This window comes from Aptenodytes patagonicus, chromosome Z, assembly GCF_965638725.1.
Source record: "Aptenodytes patagonicus chromosome Z, bAptPat1.pri.cur, whole genome shotgun sequence".
NCBI classification, from domain to species: domain Eukaryota; kingdom Metazoa; phylum Chordata; class Aves; order Sphenisciformes; family Spheniscidae; genus Aptenodytes; species Aptenodytes patagonicus.
This window is the reverse complement of record NC_134982.1, coordinates 31,659,398-31,676,173: the sequence shown is the minus strand read 5'-3', so window position 1 is coordinate 31,676,173 and position 16,776 is coordinate 31,659,398. Positions and strand designations below refer to the sequence as shown.

The window sequence follows — 16,776 nt, the reverse complement described above, 5'->3', positions numbered from 1 at the left end:
GTGTCTGTGCTACTTTTCAAGCAGAAACAGGAACAGATTTCCATTCTTCCAATTCTGTTAAATCAAACTTTTCTCACTTGAAGGTTACTTTTCCTGTAGTTTATGCACATTTAAAGCAAAGGTAGGTTTTCTCCTTTCCTAAGAGATCTACAGAATAAATGTTTGAAAGCAAACTATTATAAATATGTAAGAGATGACAAAAGTAGACATTTAGATGCTAGTCCATTTCCACTTACCAAAGTACAACAATGCCTGTAATGATCACCGTTTCTCTGTACTGTTAAAATACAGAATCTGCAAACACAGATACATTTAAATGAAATACAACAATAATCTTTTCGATTACATATCTGTTACTTAAAGTTAAGACTGCATAAATGTTTTTTCTTATCTTGTGGCCTTTGTGACTTCATAAAAGAAATCTGAACTGAGTATAATCTTATTAATACAGTGAGGTAACATGACAGATCCTTTGCTTAAAACTAACACAAAATTACATTTACAGGTCTAAAGTTAAGCATACATACTCTTCTAGGGCTAAACATAGCGATTGAAATTGAAATTGAAAGTCTGTTTCTCCTGAAGTGCGAAATTTCTGGTAGCATCTGATAAGTTTTAATTTTTAGAAATACATAGGCTTTTTGGTTTATTCAGTTCATAGAATGAATATGTGAGCAACTCATTCATAATAAGAATATAAAAATGATGTTTTTTCTACTATGAAATCATATCAACTTACTTTGTATAGTGCTATCTAGAATCCCTATGGCTGAAAGAATCATAAATAATGCAGTAAAAAAAATTATTTTAACTGTGCTGTTTGGTTAAAACTTGACCATTTAATATTTAAGAATAAACCAGAATGTGTCATTCATTTATAAATAGTTACTGAATATCATATTCTGCTCTGCTCCAGAGCAAGCAAATGATATTACTAAAGCTTGTCAAATGCATGATTTTCTTTGCAAGTTGGAAATTAAAAATTGCATCAGGAAAGTTACAGAAGGTTTTGCAATTCTAAGTGTATTTTAAATAATGTCTTATGCTCCAGTACTGTGAAACTTTGACCTAACTACTTTATGCCTATGACTTAAGATGTGCTTTATTTAAGTAACATGTTTCCTTGTGTGGGTTTTTTTTTTTCCAATTAAATAGTACTGAGCTAGGTGCTCTACACACATAATAAGAAAGAATTCATTCCCAAAGGAGTTTACATCTAAGATAATGTTAGGGCAGTAGGTAGATAGAACAGGCTGGTGGAGGATAGAGGACTCATACAGGAAAAATGAAAGCATTTTATTAAAGCAGTTGTCTCAGTGAGTGAGCTCCCTAACCATTAAGCACCATGGGCAGTGTGGGAGATGTCTGAGGAAAAAGCAGTCTGTTTGTTAAAGCTGACAGCCTTGGGAAGTAGTTATGGCTCATTACTGGAAGAAAAAAAGAATGAGAAGGAAGAACTGAGATATGAATGACCATCGCAGTGAAAAACGGGGTTGTATTTGATGCATAGGGAATGGATGCAAAAGAGGAGGTGATGTAGGGTTACCAACACTTAAGAGGATCTATGTTGTCACCTTTTTGGCTGAATTTAAGTATGTCAAACATATCCAGAAATCCTACTAAATGTGATATATTACCAGGTAGGACCATACACACATTACAGGGGGCGGAAAAGCGTTAATATTATTATCTTACCTATTTTAAGGAGGATAGTTTATTTCCCTTCAGACTTGTCCTTTTATTCACCGGTTTTACTTCTGAGTTTATAATTTCCATTTTGAGACAGCTTAATGGTTCTCCAAAAATTGGTGTAATGGTTGGGTTCACATTGTGAAGAAGAGACCATTTACTGATGAATTGGTACAAATATTGTAAGCAACAAGGCAACTGCACAACTCCCCCCCCATAATCCAAGAGGAAGCAGTTAATGACCTGCTACGCCACCTGGATGCTCACAAGTCTATGGGGCCAGATGGGATCCACCTGAGAGTGCTGAGGGAGCTTGTGGAGGAGCTCGCCAAGCCACTCTCCATCATTTATCAGCAGTCCTGGTTAATGGGGGAGGTCCTGGATGACTGGAGGCTTGCCAATGTGACGCCCATCTACAGGAAGGGCCGGAAGGAGGATCCAGGGAACTACAGGCCCGTCAGCCTGACCTCGGTGCCGGGGAAGATTATGGAGCGGTTCATCTTGAGGGCGCTCACAAGGCATGAGCGGGACAACCAGGGGATCAGGCCCAGCCAGCACGGGTTCATGAGAGGCAGGTCCTGCTTGACCAACCTGATCTCCTTCTATGGTCAGGTGACCCGCCTAGTGGATGAGGGAAAGGCTGTGGATGTGGTCTACCTGGACTTCAGCAAGGCCTTTGACACTGTCTCCCACAGCATTCTGCTAGAGAAGCTGGTGGCTCATGGCTTAGACAGGTGTACTCTGCGCTGGGTCAAAAACTGGCTGGACGGCCGGGCCCAGAGAGTTGTGGTGAATAGAGTGAAATCCAGTTGGCAGCCAGTCACGAGCAGTGTTCCCCAGGGCTCAGTTTTGGGGCTGGTCTTGTTCAAGATCTTTATCAATGATCTGGATGAGGGGATTGAGTGCACCCTCAGTAAGTTTGCAGATGACACCAGATCTGCTCAAGGGTAGGAAGGCTCTGCAGAGGGACCTGGACAGGCTGGATCAATGGGCTGAGGCCAACTGTATGAGGTTCAACAAGGCCAAGTGCCGGGTCCTGCACTTGGGTCACAACAACCCCATGCAGCGCTACAGGCTTGGGGAAGAGTAGCTGGAAAGCTGCCTGGCAGAAAAGGACCTGGGGGTGCTGGTTGACAGCCGGCTGAACATGAGCCAGCAGTGTGCCCAGGCAGCCAAGAAGGCCAATGGCATCCTGGCCTGTATCAGAAATAGTGTGGCCAGCAGGACTAGGGAAGTGATCGTGCCCCTGTACTCAGCACTGGTGAGGCCGCACCCCGAATACTGTGTTCAGTTTTGGGCCCCTCACTACAAGAAGGACGTCGAGGTGTTAGAGCGTGTCCAGAGAAGGGCAATGAAGCTGGTGAGGGGTCTGGAGAACAAGTCTTCTGAGGAGCGTCTGCGGGAACTGGGGTTGTTTAGCCTGGAGAAAAGGAGGCTGAGGGGAGACCTCATTGCTCTCTACAACTACCTGAGAGGAGGTTGTAGCGAGGTGGGTGTCGGTCTCTTCTCCCAAGTAACTAGCGATAGGACGAGAGGAAATGGCCTCAAGTTGCGGCAGGGGAGGTTTAGATTGGACGTGAGGAAAAATTTCTTTACTGAAAGAGTGGTTAAACATTGGAAGAGGCTGCCCAGGGAAGTGGTTGAGTCACCATCCCTGGACGTATTTAAAAGGCATGTAGATGAGGCGCTTAGGGACTTGGTTTAGTGGGCATGGTGGTGTTGGGTCGACGGTTGGACTCGATGATCTTAGAGGTCTTTTCCAACCTTAATGATTCTATTCTATTCTATTCTATTCTATTCTATTCTATTCTATGATTTATAGTTCCTATCTTCATCATGAGACAGAACTTCAGAAACTGCAATCCACTGAAAGAGGAGAATCTGTCTTGAAAGGCAGGGGTGTGTTATAAAGGTGCCATGGCAGGAGCAACTTTAAATCCCAATCCAGACCCCACTTTATTGCTTCAGGGATTTAATTATTTCTTAATTTCAGTAACTACAGGAGTTTCCAGGATGTTCACCTTTCTCAACTAATAGTTAGTCCAGCTGCCCATCATTGCAAGTATCCAGCAACAAGACTAGAAAATGTTTATCATGTCCAGCTCAGAGAGGAGATCAAAGAACGTTCAAAAATTAGAACCGCACACCTTTTGTTATTTATATTATAGGCTGCTTTGGGAGTATCTTGGGTAGCAATTGGGAGGCTTTAAGCAAGCACCATTTTACCATTTTTATCAGAGGCCTATAATTACCTATAAAGTAACTCTGAGATTTTTATTCTGACTCAGCTGGTAATTCTTCAATTACTTCTTTAATTTTCCTCTCCTATTTTCTGAGCTGTGGAGTAGGGGAAAAGATTCTTAGTAGATGGTGTGGTCTCTTAGGACAACTTTTACATGTGGAAGATCTTTACCACAAAACCACTTTATGTTCTAAGCATTTAGATTTCTAAATATTTGAGGTAAGGGATCTCAAAAGACAGAGATTGATTGAACAGGTCTCCAAATAATGAGACTGGATTACTGTACAAAGTGCTTTCCTAGACTTATTTTCTTCTATGCAAATATCTTGAGTGATTGGACTTTGCAAACTCTCCAGCTTTCTAGGTGCCTCCAGTACTTGGGTGCCTCCAGTATCTCTGATCTGCCTGCAGAACATGTGAAGAAAGATACAGAGACCATCAATGCAGATGGTCTATGTGACAGACACACTTTGGAGACAGGCTTATTATCTTCATAGTGTGATATCTACATAATTGTGTAGATATTTCCTGCCAGCACTTTGAGCAAGCAAGTCACATTTAACAGCTAAACCACTGGAAAAGCTTGCCACACACACAGCTCCCAAGAAAAACTGGTCAAGTTATCTAGCAGTTTCGTAGTGTCCAAAGTTTTCTGTCAGTCTCTTAAGACTAGCTCTGCTAGGAAAATGACCTGTCACTGACAGTATTTGTTGCCTGCCTTAAGTCTGTAGACTGCCAATGGCTGATAATGTTTCCCTTCAACTGATATTTACAAGATTCAGGTAGTACCTTGGACCAATGCCATGTCTACATTAGGAAGTTTTAATAGTACCATTTCCACTGGGAAGGAGCTGCCAGCATTGTGATTTCACTTCATTGGGTGCCCACGGAGGTGTTTTTGTCAGCACAGTACCTCTATGCAGCAAGAAGCTGCACTGACAAAAGATGTATTGTGCTGCCCACGGGTGTTATATGGTCTCCCACACCATCATTCATGGTGCTGCTCTTGGAGGCTTCGTCACAAGGCACTGTGGGAGCCCAGGTACACTGTTCTGTGATGCTGTGATCATGTAACATACCTTGTGTACAGGAATATGTTTTTGCAGCTGATATGTATGCTCTTCTTCCTTAAATATCCTACCTGCCCCTTTAATCCCTGCCATAGTTAGCTTTTACTTTACACTGTGCACTGCTTCTTCATCAGAAACAGAAAAAAAGTACAGAGAAATTGCTGGGAAACATAGCCAAAAGGTACTACAGTAGCAGGTACTGCTGCAATGGTGAATATTGCAGTGGGCTTTACGTTGCTCTAGTTCAGAGAAAGGACAGATGGTTGCCCATGCCTGGCTGCAGATAACCTTTTCCCAGGGACGGAGTCACCAGGTCTTGGGCAGTGCTGTGGGAACCTGTGCTACCACTGCAGCCTGGGCCAGCTAGAAATGTGCAAGCACAACTTAGAAAATACTTGCCTGAAATCCTTATGATGGTTGTGGCAGAGAACAGCTATGACAGGGAAGAACAAGTCTTGCTACCTTATGCTGGAAACCCAGTCATAGTCCAGACATCTTACTCCTGATCAATGACAGCCTTGACGAAATTTCTTTTGAACTCAAAGATCACAGTACTGGGAAACTAAGTCATTGTATTTTCTTACACTTTTTAATATTTTTCTCATGGAAAAATGCAAGTTAACATATTCTTGTAAGGAATAATTTAAATAGTCTCTGTTTTTATTTAGATAATCAGGGTTTTGCTTTGCAATGTACTGATCTGTTAAATATTCTCTCTGCTTACTCTGCCAGAATGTGCATTTCGTTGTTTTTCAGTATTTTCTTCCACGCTGCATATAAGCATAAAATAATAAATTCAAAAGGTCGTTCCTTTGTTTTCCCCTCTGCATTTGTCTTGATGCTACTCTGAGAGACGGATGTGGAGAGTGATTTTTGAGGTGCATGAGCAAAGTGAAAAAACAACAAAAGCTACCTTCCCCTGTCTTAGGGGCAGTTCTTCCTCAGCCCTTTCTTAGTGAGTTACTCTGCTGGCTTAAGTGATGTCTCACCTCCCTCTGGGATCTGCATTCTCTGTACCTTTCTTAAGGTTCGGGATGCCTTCTACTATCAGATGTCTGTTGTCACTTGGGTTGTGACTAGGAGACTGGTCCGTATAAGAATTAGCAAACAGTAGAGGCTAGTGCCGAGGGCGGCCACAGGCGTTTTTGATGATCTTCCTGGCCATGAGGTAGGGCAGCCTCCTCTCCTGCAGCTTTGCCCACCAGTGTGGCTCATGCCAACTTTCCCTAAACTTTGACATTACTTCTGCAGCATCTATATTAGATGTTTTTATTCACAAAGTGGTTTCCTATCTGTCATCTTGCACTGTTCATAATCTCCACCAGCTGAAAGATGTCCAGGACTGCTCTTTAATGAGGCTACAGCATAATTAAACTCCTGAGCCTTTCCTTAACTCTGCCTTAGCCTGGTGAATATCTAGTGTGTCACAAAGCCTGGCTTGTGAGAATGAATAGAGGATTTCCAGAAATACCCTGAGCACTTGGGAGATGAGGTGGACTTTTCACCCTTTTGATCTTGGGGAGCAACGTTCAAAATTGTGACCTGTGAAATAATTTTCTTGAAGATGGATCTATAGTGGGGTTACTCCTAAAGCAGTGTTTGTTCTGCTAGAACTGCAGCATCCATGCAGGTATTTTAGCCTAGAAAGATCTTTTACCGGTGACAATGCCCTTTGGGGAACTGGTTTAAATTCTAGGATTTTATCAATAAATTTGAATCATTAGCTCCAACATATTCACTATCATAACGTAAGTTTTATAGGTAGAATTTTATTCTGTAAACTAGGTCTAAACAATACTTTTTTATAAAGAGACTGGAAGATATGACAACCAAGAGATCATTTTCAGACAACCAGTGCGAGATCATTTTCATGTTGTAGACAGCCTATCTAACTCGTTCTCAGGGTTCATAAAATATTTAAAAGCACGTATTTGGCTGCCATTCAACTTCGACATAAGCTACCTGACACAGATGACAGTAAAAATAATTGAGTAACTGGATTTTCAGAGGGATTTGGTAATCAGTGTCTGACCTTCTGACTGCCTGATTTGACGAACTTCTAAAAAGGAGGTTACAGGATTTGATGTCAACTAATTAGGACATTCGGAGGGAGTCCTATATTGTTTTTTGTTTAATCATCCAGAGCCTTTCCTTATTTGGAATGTATACAAGAGCAACCTCTTAGCAAATTATGAAACTGTTAATGCTAGTTTAAAATTTTTGTATGCATTACTGGGGAGCCTGGGGGCAATAATAGTAATATTTGAGTTTGGGTTGACCTCTTCGAGAAATTAGAGATTTTTACAGCTGAGGGAAAAATGTAGAAAATATTTCACTGTTTACAAAACTGTGAAATATTCTGTTCACTAGCTCTAAAAATTTATATCTTAGGAAGTATTTGCCACCTCTTCTACAACAGGAAGCTATAGAAGATTTGCAGCCTTATTCAGACAAAATTCCCAAGTCAAGGGGCACAGCTATGTCATCCCTGGTTTTATGAAAGTGTCATTTGGGAGCAGCAAAGATTATTTAGTTATTTTTTATGTGTTTTTTTAATTTCCCTTCGGACAGAAAACAACATGAGAAAAACCAGTTAGTTGCTAAGAATTGGCACTACAGCTTTAGGGGAGGTGTTACCTGTTAGTATTTGGTCAGCTATCAATGCTATCACCTGCCTGATGAGGGTTATTTCTCTCTTTTTGCTTTCAGCGGCCCTGTTCCCCAGCACACAGACAAGTCGAAGTGGAACAGCAGCTGGGGCAGTGTCCTTGTCCCACCCCAGCAGCCACCCCTCCCCAGGACGTAACGTACAGGGTAGTCCTCTCCATCCTCCCCCCCAGTTACCTCTTCTCTCAGCTGCGGAATCAGAGAGGTAAGACCAGCCCCTGCTTTTCCCACGCTGAGCCTGGAGCAGGACTGCCTTCAGAGCTACCAGGATGGGTGGAAACTGAATTGTCAGTGTGCAGAAAGTCGCTGGTGGCAGCCCCTGGGTAACAATTGCTCTGGATATGGGTTTACCAGGGGAAGGAGAGGTGAAAGGGACTCTGTTATCCCAGCCTGGGCAGGGAGGCTTTCCATCCATCTCCATTTGAAGGACTTTCTCCAATCCCCTCTTGATCTCCACCAATGGCCCGAGCAAGGAAAGTCATATTGGCTGGGACACTAAACTTCAGAGGAGCCCAGCCATACCTTACAGAATGAGGCCCTGAGATTCATGTTTCTGTTTACTTGTGATAGGAGAGTTATATTCTGTCAATATCCTCTCAATACTAAGTATTTCTGCAGGAACTTGGCTTTTTTTTTTCCCCTCACATTTTATTAAGACCGATAGATAATGAACAAATTTTTAATTTGCTGGTTTGAGAACTTGATTTATAGTCAGGATTTATTTTATGCTGGCTAGGTACAAACCCCTTGACCTTTGCTGTTACTGTGATTTTAGATATTTCAGTGATGTGAAAGCAGATTGCTTGGAAGTGGTTTAATATTCCTGTTTAGACATTCCCTAAATTATTTTCAGCTATCTTTCCAATTATTTATAAAGTGTATGGTATTATAGATTTCCACTTAGTTCATTGACCCAGAAGTCTACCAGTTCAGTCTACTAGAGGCCTAAGCAAATAGGTTTTCAGTGGAAAAGTCAGGAAGATACACCATCACACAAAATACTGAATTCTTACTATACTTACATGGATACTTAGACATTAATTTATTAATCTCCCTATGTTTCAGTGCTCTAAATGATAAATTGCTGTATTTCATTAATGTATTTCAAAGTGTTTAATTTCCTTGAGTGACAGAAATGCCAGTAATTTGGAGAGCACGAAGTGTCCAATTATAAACCTGAGAAGAACATTCACTAGATTTCAGTGACTGATAAATGAGCATAATTTCTTTGGAGGAAAGCAGTACTCACTCTGCCTTGTATCAGGAAAATGGAAGAACATGATGGCTCAGGGAATTGACAACAGGTGAAAGTACTTTCTGATTTCAGACTGCACATGTGAATTCAGCTTGTTCTGGAGCCACTGGAAGTTGTTGAGCTTTTTGTACACCAGTCTGAGATGAAACTTGCCGTTTCATGATCATTGGAGCTCATGTAGTGGTTCAGTCCTTCCTCCCCACTCCTGGCCACACGGTCCTGACCTTTTTCCCTTGCCGTGGCTCTGGCCCTCTGTGCAAACTCTGGGGCTGCCCATGCTCTCTTGCCTGACGCAGAGACTTTTCCTGCCTGGTGTAGTTTTCTCTCCAGTGCGTGAACTGTCCAACATCCATATCCAACAATTACCAGAGCATGAGGTGACAGCCAGGGACAGATCAATAGTTATTACAGGTATAACTTTCATGATGAAAGACAGTGATCTTCTCATTAGCCCGTATCTGAGGCAGTTACTGGTGTAGGACCATAGCAGACACATTTAGAGTATGACTTAACTCATTAAGTCCTTGAATGCATTACAGACCTCAGGATACTACAGTACTCTACAGAATAACAATAATAAAAAGCTAGTGTGATACACTCCTGTTCATATGTTAACTGTATACACTCTCTCTAAAAAGGCTTTAAGTGCTAACTCCCATATGTGGAGCTACTTTGGATTAAAAAAAAAGGTGCCAGTGTCTTCATTTAGGTAGTGTGACAAATGGCAATTTAAATTCAGGAAATAAAAAAAGTATTACAGCAGTGTTGGTTTGATTACAGAACATATAGTACAAATTAAGAGAAATGCTTAAAAGAAGAACTAGTGCAGAATCTGCAACTTGAATCTAATAGAGTCCACTCGCCTATGGGCCCTGCGAGTAGGCTGTCATTTACACCACTTCATGGGTGGGATGATAGCTGTGAAGAAGTGAACTGAACAAACCAACACTTCCGTATACAAAGTGCGAGAGAGAGGGACTTTGAAAGGTGTGAAACACCCTGTTTATCCCAATCTCATAATTGAGAGGACTGCAGAATTTAGGGGTGCAAGCAGGTGATTTGTTTCCCCCATGCTGTGTGCTTCCTGATGCGCTGTGCTTGCCTGGGGTCATTCCAGAGCTAGGACTGGCTGACCAGCAGTTGCCCCTGCGATAGCCTGCATTTGTTGGACTGAAGCTGATCCAAGTGGCCTGGCTGCTTTGGCGACTCTGGGGCCCAGTCATGTGCCCCTTCCATTTTGGACAGCAGACTCAGGTTTCTGAGTGACAGAAGCAGAAGGAAATAAGCACTTTCCCTACATCTCCAGGTACCATGGGTAGAGAAATAATTGGAGGGCTTCTTTTGTGTCTTTCTCCACCTAGGTGATGGGAGGGAGCGTGTGGACTTGATTAAGCCTTATTAATGTGCGAAACTGAACCAAACATGGGATGCATCTTATACTGCTTTCATTCTGTGTACAAAACTCAATGTACACAGAGTGCAAGTCAGATAGAGAGTTTTGATCCAAGAAGCAACTTCATTTATCAACGGAGAGAACGTGCATAATAAAAATCAGATTTACGTTTTGTTTCTTCCAGCTCTTTGATACTAACTTTCAGTGCTCCCCTAATATGAAATATTACCACTGTTCAATGAAGGTACCAAATGGTAATGGTACCCAAAAGCATATGTATAAAAGGGAATATGTACTTGGCTTCCTTTTCACTGATTTTTGTAATAAAAGAAGACATGGGCATTCAAGGAAGCTGAAAAAGCAATCTAATTAAAACCCAGATAAAAAATGTTGGGTTTATATGGTGTAGTTAACATGTGCAGCTCAGTGCCCCAAAATCGATGGTGCCAAATGCTTGAATTATTTTTTTTTTAATTTATTTATTTTACCTAACATACACATTTTGCTCTTTGAGGCTCGCTTTTGTGCAAGAGGTAGCCTGTTAACAGATGTGAGACCAGACAGAATTTTTCATTTGGACTAGTGTTGCAGATGATTTTTCACCTTCCTGTGAACCAGAGCTAGTGGTGTGTCCCTGAAGCATGACGCATCCTGGCTAGACAGGAATTTCTAGAGACTGTGTAAAGCTGGAAAGAAGGACTTAGGGCTGAACTGTTCAGTTTAGCATTACTGTAATGCTATAATAAGTTCTGCAACAGTGCTTCTTTTTGCTTATTTGAGTGTGTGGTTATATTCTTTTTATGCCTCTGCTGTAAAATAATAAGTAGCTCCAAGCCAGACTTCCACAAGCAAAAGCCTCTGAGTAGTTCTAACCAAGCAGTTGAGACATCCACTCTTAACATATTACAAAGCCCTTTGTATGTGGCATACAAGGGGCTGCCTCCAAGAAAGTCTTTAGTTAAAGACCTTAACAGTATGGTTTTGAAATCAGTACAGTATTTTGTTTCCAGGCATGGGACACTTCAGAGGATTGTCTGCTAAGACATTAGCACTTTCTTTGTTAGTGAGCAAATGACACATATAAATGACAGATGCTAAAGAGTGGAGGTGGCAGCAAGTCTAACCCTGAACCTGAGCCATAGAATCATAGAAACATTTAGGTTGGAAAAGTCCCTTACGATCATCAAGTCCAACTGTTAACCAAAACTGCCAAGTCCATCGCTAAACCATGTCCCTGAGCACCACGTCTACACGTCTTTTAAATACCTCCAGGGATGGTGACTCAACCACTTCCCTGGGCAGCCTCTTCCAATGCTTGACAATCCTTTTGGTGAAGAAAGTTTTCCTAATATCCAATCTAAACCTCCCCTGGCGCAACTTGAGGCCATTTCCTTTCATCCTATCGCTTGTTACTTGGGAGAAGAGACCGACACCCACCGTGCTACAACCTCCTTTCAGAGCCAACCTAGCAAAGCCTGGAATTTTTCTCCAGCCTGTTTCCACACGTCTTTCTTCCAAAGGCACTCTTTTCCTTTTCTTTGCATTTGCAAGAAACTCAGTTCTCTAATACAATACAGCCACAGAAAATGCTGAGAGATTTTAAAGTTATATATGTCTTTTTCCAGGGAATCTGTGTATTGAGGTGGTTGCTCACAGCTTCCTTCCTTAAATTCCGCTTTAAATTCCACTTAAATTCTCCTTTCTTCTTCTCACCAAAGGGCATGTGGTGCTGGTCAGAGGGGCTGTTCCTTCTTCCTGCCGTCCCTTCTTTGGGCTAGATGGACCACCGGTTTGATCTGAAATAGCAGTTCCTGTGTTCCTAAAGCTTGAGCATGAAAAGGATTTTTAGACACTTACTAATGACTGAAAAGAAGGATATAAAATTAAAGCCTACTGGCACATGCAATCTACTCCCCCGAGACACCACGGAGATAGAAACCTGCTGTGGGATCATTGCTCTGCAGGGTATGAGGCAGAGCTTGACGAGTGCAAATTCCTTGGCTGAACAAAACTATGGACAAAAATTTTGTTTTTTGTTGGCCAGAATCTTTCTGTTATGGGAGAAGATTCCCTTCATTTAAAAAAAAATCATTTGCAACAGAAAAATCATTGGAGAGAAACATGTTGTATCATAGGTAGGTAAAAAATTTAGGGTTTTGTTATTTTGGTCAAATGAATGCATTCATGACTTTTGGGGAAAACATTTGCTTTTTCAAAATTATGCTTAGCAAAAGCTATGCTTTCCTTACAAGTGTTTTTAAACCATGTTTATTTGATTGTCGGTGATAGCTAGCTGGAGTAACTTACAGTGCAATATGTTGGGTTACAGAACACTGTATTACAACAGAGTATTTCCCCCACTGACAGTGGACTGAGGAGCTGCAAAGTCACTAGCACACAGCATAAAGTGTGGAGCCAAACCAAAATGTGAGATCACAGCAGAATGACAGTGTTGTTTAAAGCAAAGAATGGAGACATCACCCCAGATTTCCTGGATTTGCCTAGAAATACAAAGGCAATTAGGAGGGAGTGAGCATAGATGGTTCCTCACTTATCATTGTCAGAAAGTGCAGCACTGTACAGGACACTGTTGGAGACAGCAACCTGCTAAAGGGAGCTTATGATTTTGTCCTCTGTCGGGCTAAAACTTCAACTGTAATAAGATGAAAGCCTGATCTCCTGGCTGTGTCAACTGCATAACATCTGGATATGTTCCCAAACTGTTGCAGCCCAATAAAAAGGATTAGAACTCAGCCAGTTAACAGAGCAGCAACCCAATGAATTATGTTTACAAATTGTTCAAAGAAAACTATAACCTCTGAAGAAAAAAAAAAAGACCAAATTTTTCAGCTTTAATGTTCCATTTCCATTTAGGAAACATATTGAAAGTAACCGTAAGGATTGATGTTGTCTAAATGATGGCACATGCTTTACTTTTCAGTGCAAAGTTGAGAAAAAGCAGAGAATTAAGACATAGCTACATCCAACATAGTTACATAGATCCTATCTCAAATAATTCATGCTAGTAGCATTTTGTGCCATAGTGTAGCGTGAATTAATGGTAGGTAAACTATGTCTTCTCCTCTTCCCTCATTTATATGCAGATGCAGTTTCCTTTCTTTTCAATATATTTTTAACAAATATTTAGTTGCAATGAAAATATTTTCTTTGCTGTTCCCAAGCAAAGAAAATATTCCTTTCACTTGCTATTATTACTACTATAGTACAATATGCTGTTATCATAATTTTTGTCATGCTCCTAGTCCCCTTCAGGATTTATTTGAAACTGTAGAATAATTGGAATTAGCCTTTTTCCCAGCAAACTACTAGTTGGGAAAAGTGAAACACAGAATTTGAGGTAATATGAAATAATGATCTTTTGCTAGATTTAGCAAAAATCAACTTTTCTTCTAAAACTCTGAAACAGTACGAACAGGAAAAGCAGAAATATACTAACCCCCTAGGGATATGAAATTGACAGAGCTGTTGTCGTGCAGCCCAAATGGTTATTTGGTATTTTGGTTCTTAACATGTTTTTTCTGTTAAAAAGAAAAATTAGTTGTGTCAGACATTTTTGGTGTGATCTGGCTTATTTACCAAAAGGCAGTAAAAAGTTAAGTCCTGTTTTCCTAGAATAGATTATCAGCTCTCAAAGATTAGACAAAGTTGATTATCTTTGACTACAAAAAAGGGTCAAAGTAAGTTTACCTTCACACCTTTGGTTTTTTTTAAAGTAAGTTTGCCCTTACATTTTTTTCTGGTGATTCAAGGTAATCTTTATACCCGCATTTGAAATGTGCTTTCTGATATCCTATGAATATGGCCACACAGGAAGGAGAATTTGAGAGAGGAAAGCCAGAAGCATGAGGGGGAATTCATGGTACCATTAGTGCTGAAAACGATAGTTCAGAAATTATATCTCAGATGCCAAACCAATGTGATTGGCTGCCAAATTATAGATTTTTTTTAAATGACTGTACACAATTTTTGTCTGCATTTTGAAATTTGAACTCTTGGTGTTACTTCTCCTTTCCACGATATGTATATATATTTACATATGTGTGCATATATAGCAATTAGATTAGCCACTTCTTCCAGATTTCTTCACAAAGAAGATACGTAACTCCAGCTTTCCTTTGCTGTAGTGGTTTTCACTTCTAAGTCTTATTTTGCAATCAATCATTCCCCAGTTCTGCCCCCAAAAAGCCAGTCTCCCATCCTTCCCATCCTTCCTGCGCTCCTCACTTCTGCAGGGTGAGGTTTCAAGCATTGAGAAAGGAGGACAGAAGAGCAGAAAGATTTGGGATGCTGCCATGTGTTCTTTCTGTTGCCCTTTTCCTAACCTCCTGAAAAAAAAGGCAAGGAAAACTCAGCCTCTTGTTGCAGTTTGGAGTTGCTATTCTCTTTCATAAGGTGGGTAAGTGAAGCAGGCAGTGAGTCAAAGGGGTTTCCTTTTAAGACGGGACTGAAATCCATGAGAGACCTGGCATTTTTCTTGTCATCAGCACGCTGGCTCCAGTCTTGGACCAAATTTCCTGCTCTCCCTTCTCCCCTTAGGAAGGGGAGCTGGCTACTTAGCTACAGAGGGCTCTGTGAAGTGGATGCAGGTGACAACTCTTGGAGACATCAAGCAGTGAAGGTGGGAGAAGCCCACTGAGAGATTCCTGTATAAGCACCATGTCCGATATTGCTGGGCCAGTCATGTACTTCCATGAGCTTCCTGAGACTGTGAGTGTGAAATCAAATGAAAGACTGCCAGCCTAAAAGAACAGCAGCCAAGATAATTCTGAGGTGATGAGTCTTTCAAATTGCCATGGAAAAAGGGGAGCACCATCAAAAAGCCATAGGTCAGGCAGAGCTTTGAATGGTAATTCTCTTCTTGCTTTCCTAGTTTCCAGTCAGCTTCAACAGTGACAACTTGATATCACAGTTATAATACCTGTCTCCACTGTCTTGGATTGCAATGGCAGTTCTGCTTGGTGGGAAGTTTAACAAAAAAGGATTTCTGTACCACCCAGTTCTTGGTATTTTCTTCACCTACAAAAATAACCCCTTCGGCCCCTTGATGCCCAGACAATTCAGCGTAGCCAGTTCTTTAATCAAGGACTTTCAAAGCACTTGAAATTCTAGGTGAAGAAACACCTTTTATATATCCTTGCTAGAGAGACATAAAAGGTTTCGCCACCACAGCAAAGATTCATCTACAGGTGGCCAACCATGCTAAAATAAACTATCTGGTTATAAATACTCTATAAATACTTTATTTATACTATATAAATATACTATTACTATTAGCTTTCCCCTTCCCTTCCTTTTCCACACATTGCTTAGATTGTGCATGTAGTTTACATTTGGGCCAGCTCCAGTCAACAAATACTAGAGTAAAATCTTTTTTCCATGTAGCTGTGACCAGTACTGATTATTAGCAAAACCCCTATATGTGTGCCATTTTAACTAATCTCATCAAAACAGGTAAGCTTTGGTAACTTTGTCATCTATCTTGCTTACTACCAAATCTACTCATTCCCCAGCAGGACACCTTTTCCTAGCTACTGTTGGAAAGGGAGAGGCTACTCGATGACTCCAGAAACACTCCTGCTCTGATTTTGGATCCAGCAGGCATAGGGAAGGGCACCTTTCTGCAAATCTGGCTGGTTCCTGATTGCATTGGCTCCAGGGCTTGGCCACAATTCTTGATGGTAGTTTCCGAGTGGTTACAAGCTGGTCCTGACTGTTTCAGGAACAAAATTACATTTGCAGTTCCCCAGTAACACACTGTGATTTGTTCAGGGACAAATCTGGACTGAGACAAGTCCAAGTTTCTCTTTTGTTAGGCAGAAGAGAAGTAAAAGTAGATAACTATAGTCACCCATATGAGTAAGCCAGGAATTCATGAAATGATTCATAAATCATTATAAAGACCACTAAAATCTACTAAAAAGGAGTCCTGTCTGGCTATACAAAGTAGTGCATTATTATAGGGAGGGTTTTTTGGATGTTAAATCAAATGTGAAATCTGTAAAACTGTGCTTTTCACTTTGAGTTTTGAAAAGGATTTTTTCCCTGTTGTTGGCTGCCGGTTAAAACCATTTTTCAGAGATTAATTTTCACAGATTAATTTTGAAAACAGAGAGGATGATAACCCATGATTTTTTAAATAATAGTAGTAATAAAAGACTGCATTGCTCTTAATCCCTGGCAGCAAATAGCAGTCTTTCTGTGTGAGTGCTGTACAAAAAACTAACTCCAGTCCTTACTCAGGAGACATATAACCAGGTAGTTGTAGCACTTTTTTAAAACCTCTGATATTTTTATCACAATATAGCTACTGATTTCTATTTTTTTAGAAATTATTCTCTAGCATTATTGTGAAACACATGCATGCTTTATTCTCTTCCTCCCCAGTATGTCTTTAAGTCTACACTGCATCAGTTATCTGGAGCAATGAAATATTTGACAT

General features: G+C 40.8%; 1 protein-coding gene across 1 annotated transcript in view; it reads left to right on the top strand.

Moving 5' to 3' along the window:
- The window catches only part of GLIS3 (GLIS family zinc finger 3), a 175,701-nt gene that overhangs the window by 143,616 nt on the left and 15,309 nt on the right, over positions 1 to 16,776 (top strand). Inside the window, exon 7 of the mRNA XM_076362512.1 lies at positions 7,711 to 7,873. Coding sequence (XP_076218627.1) covers positions 7,711 to 7,873 — 163 coding nt within the window. The remainder of the gene's footprint in view (positions 1 to 7,710; positions 7,874 to 16,776) is intronic.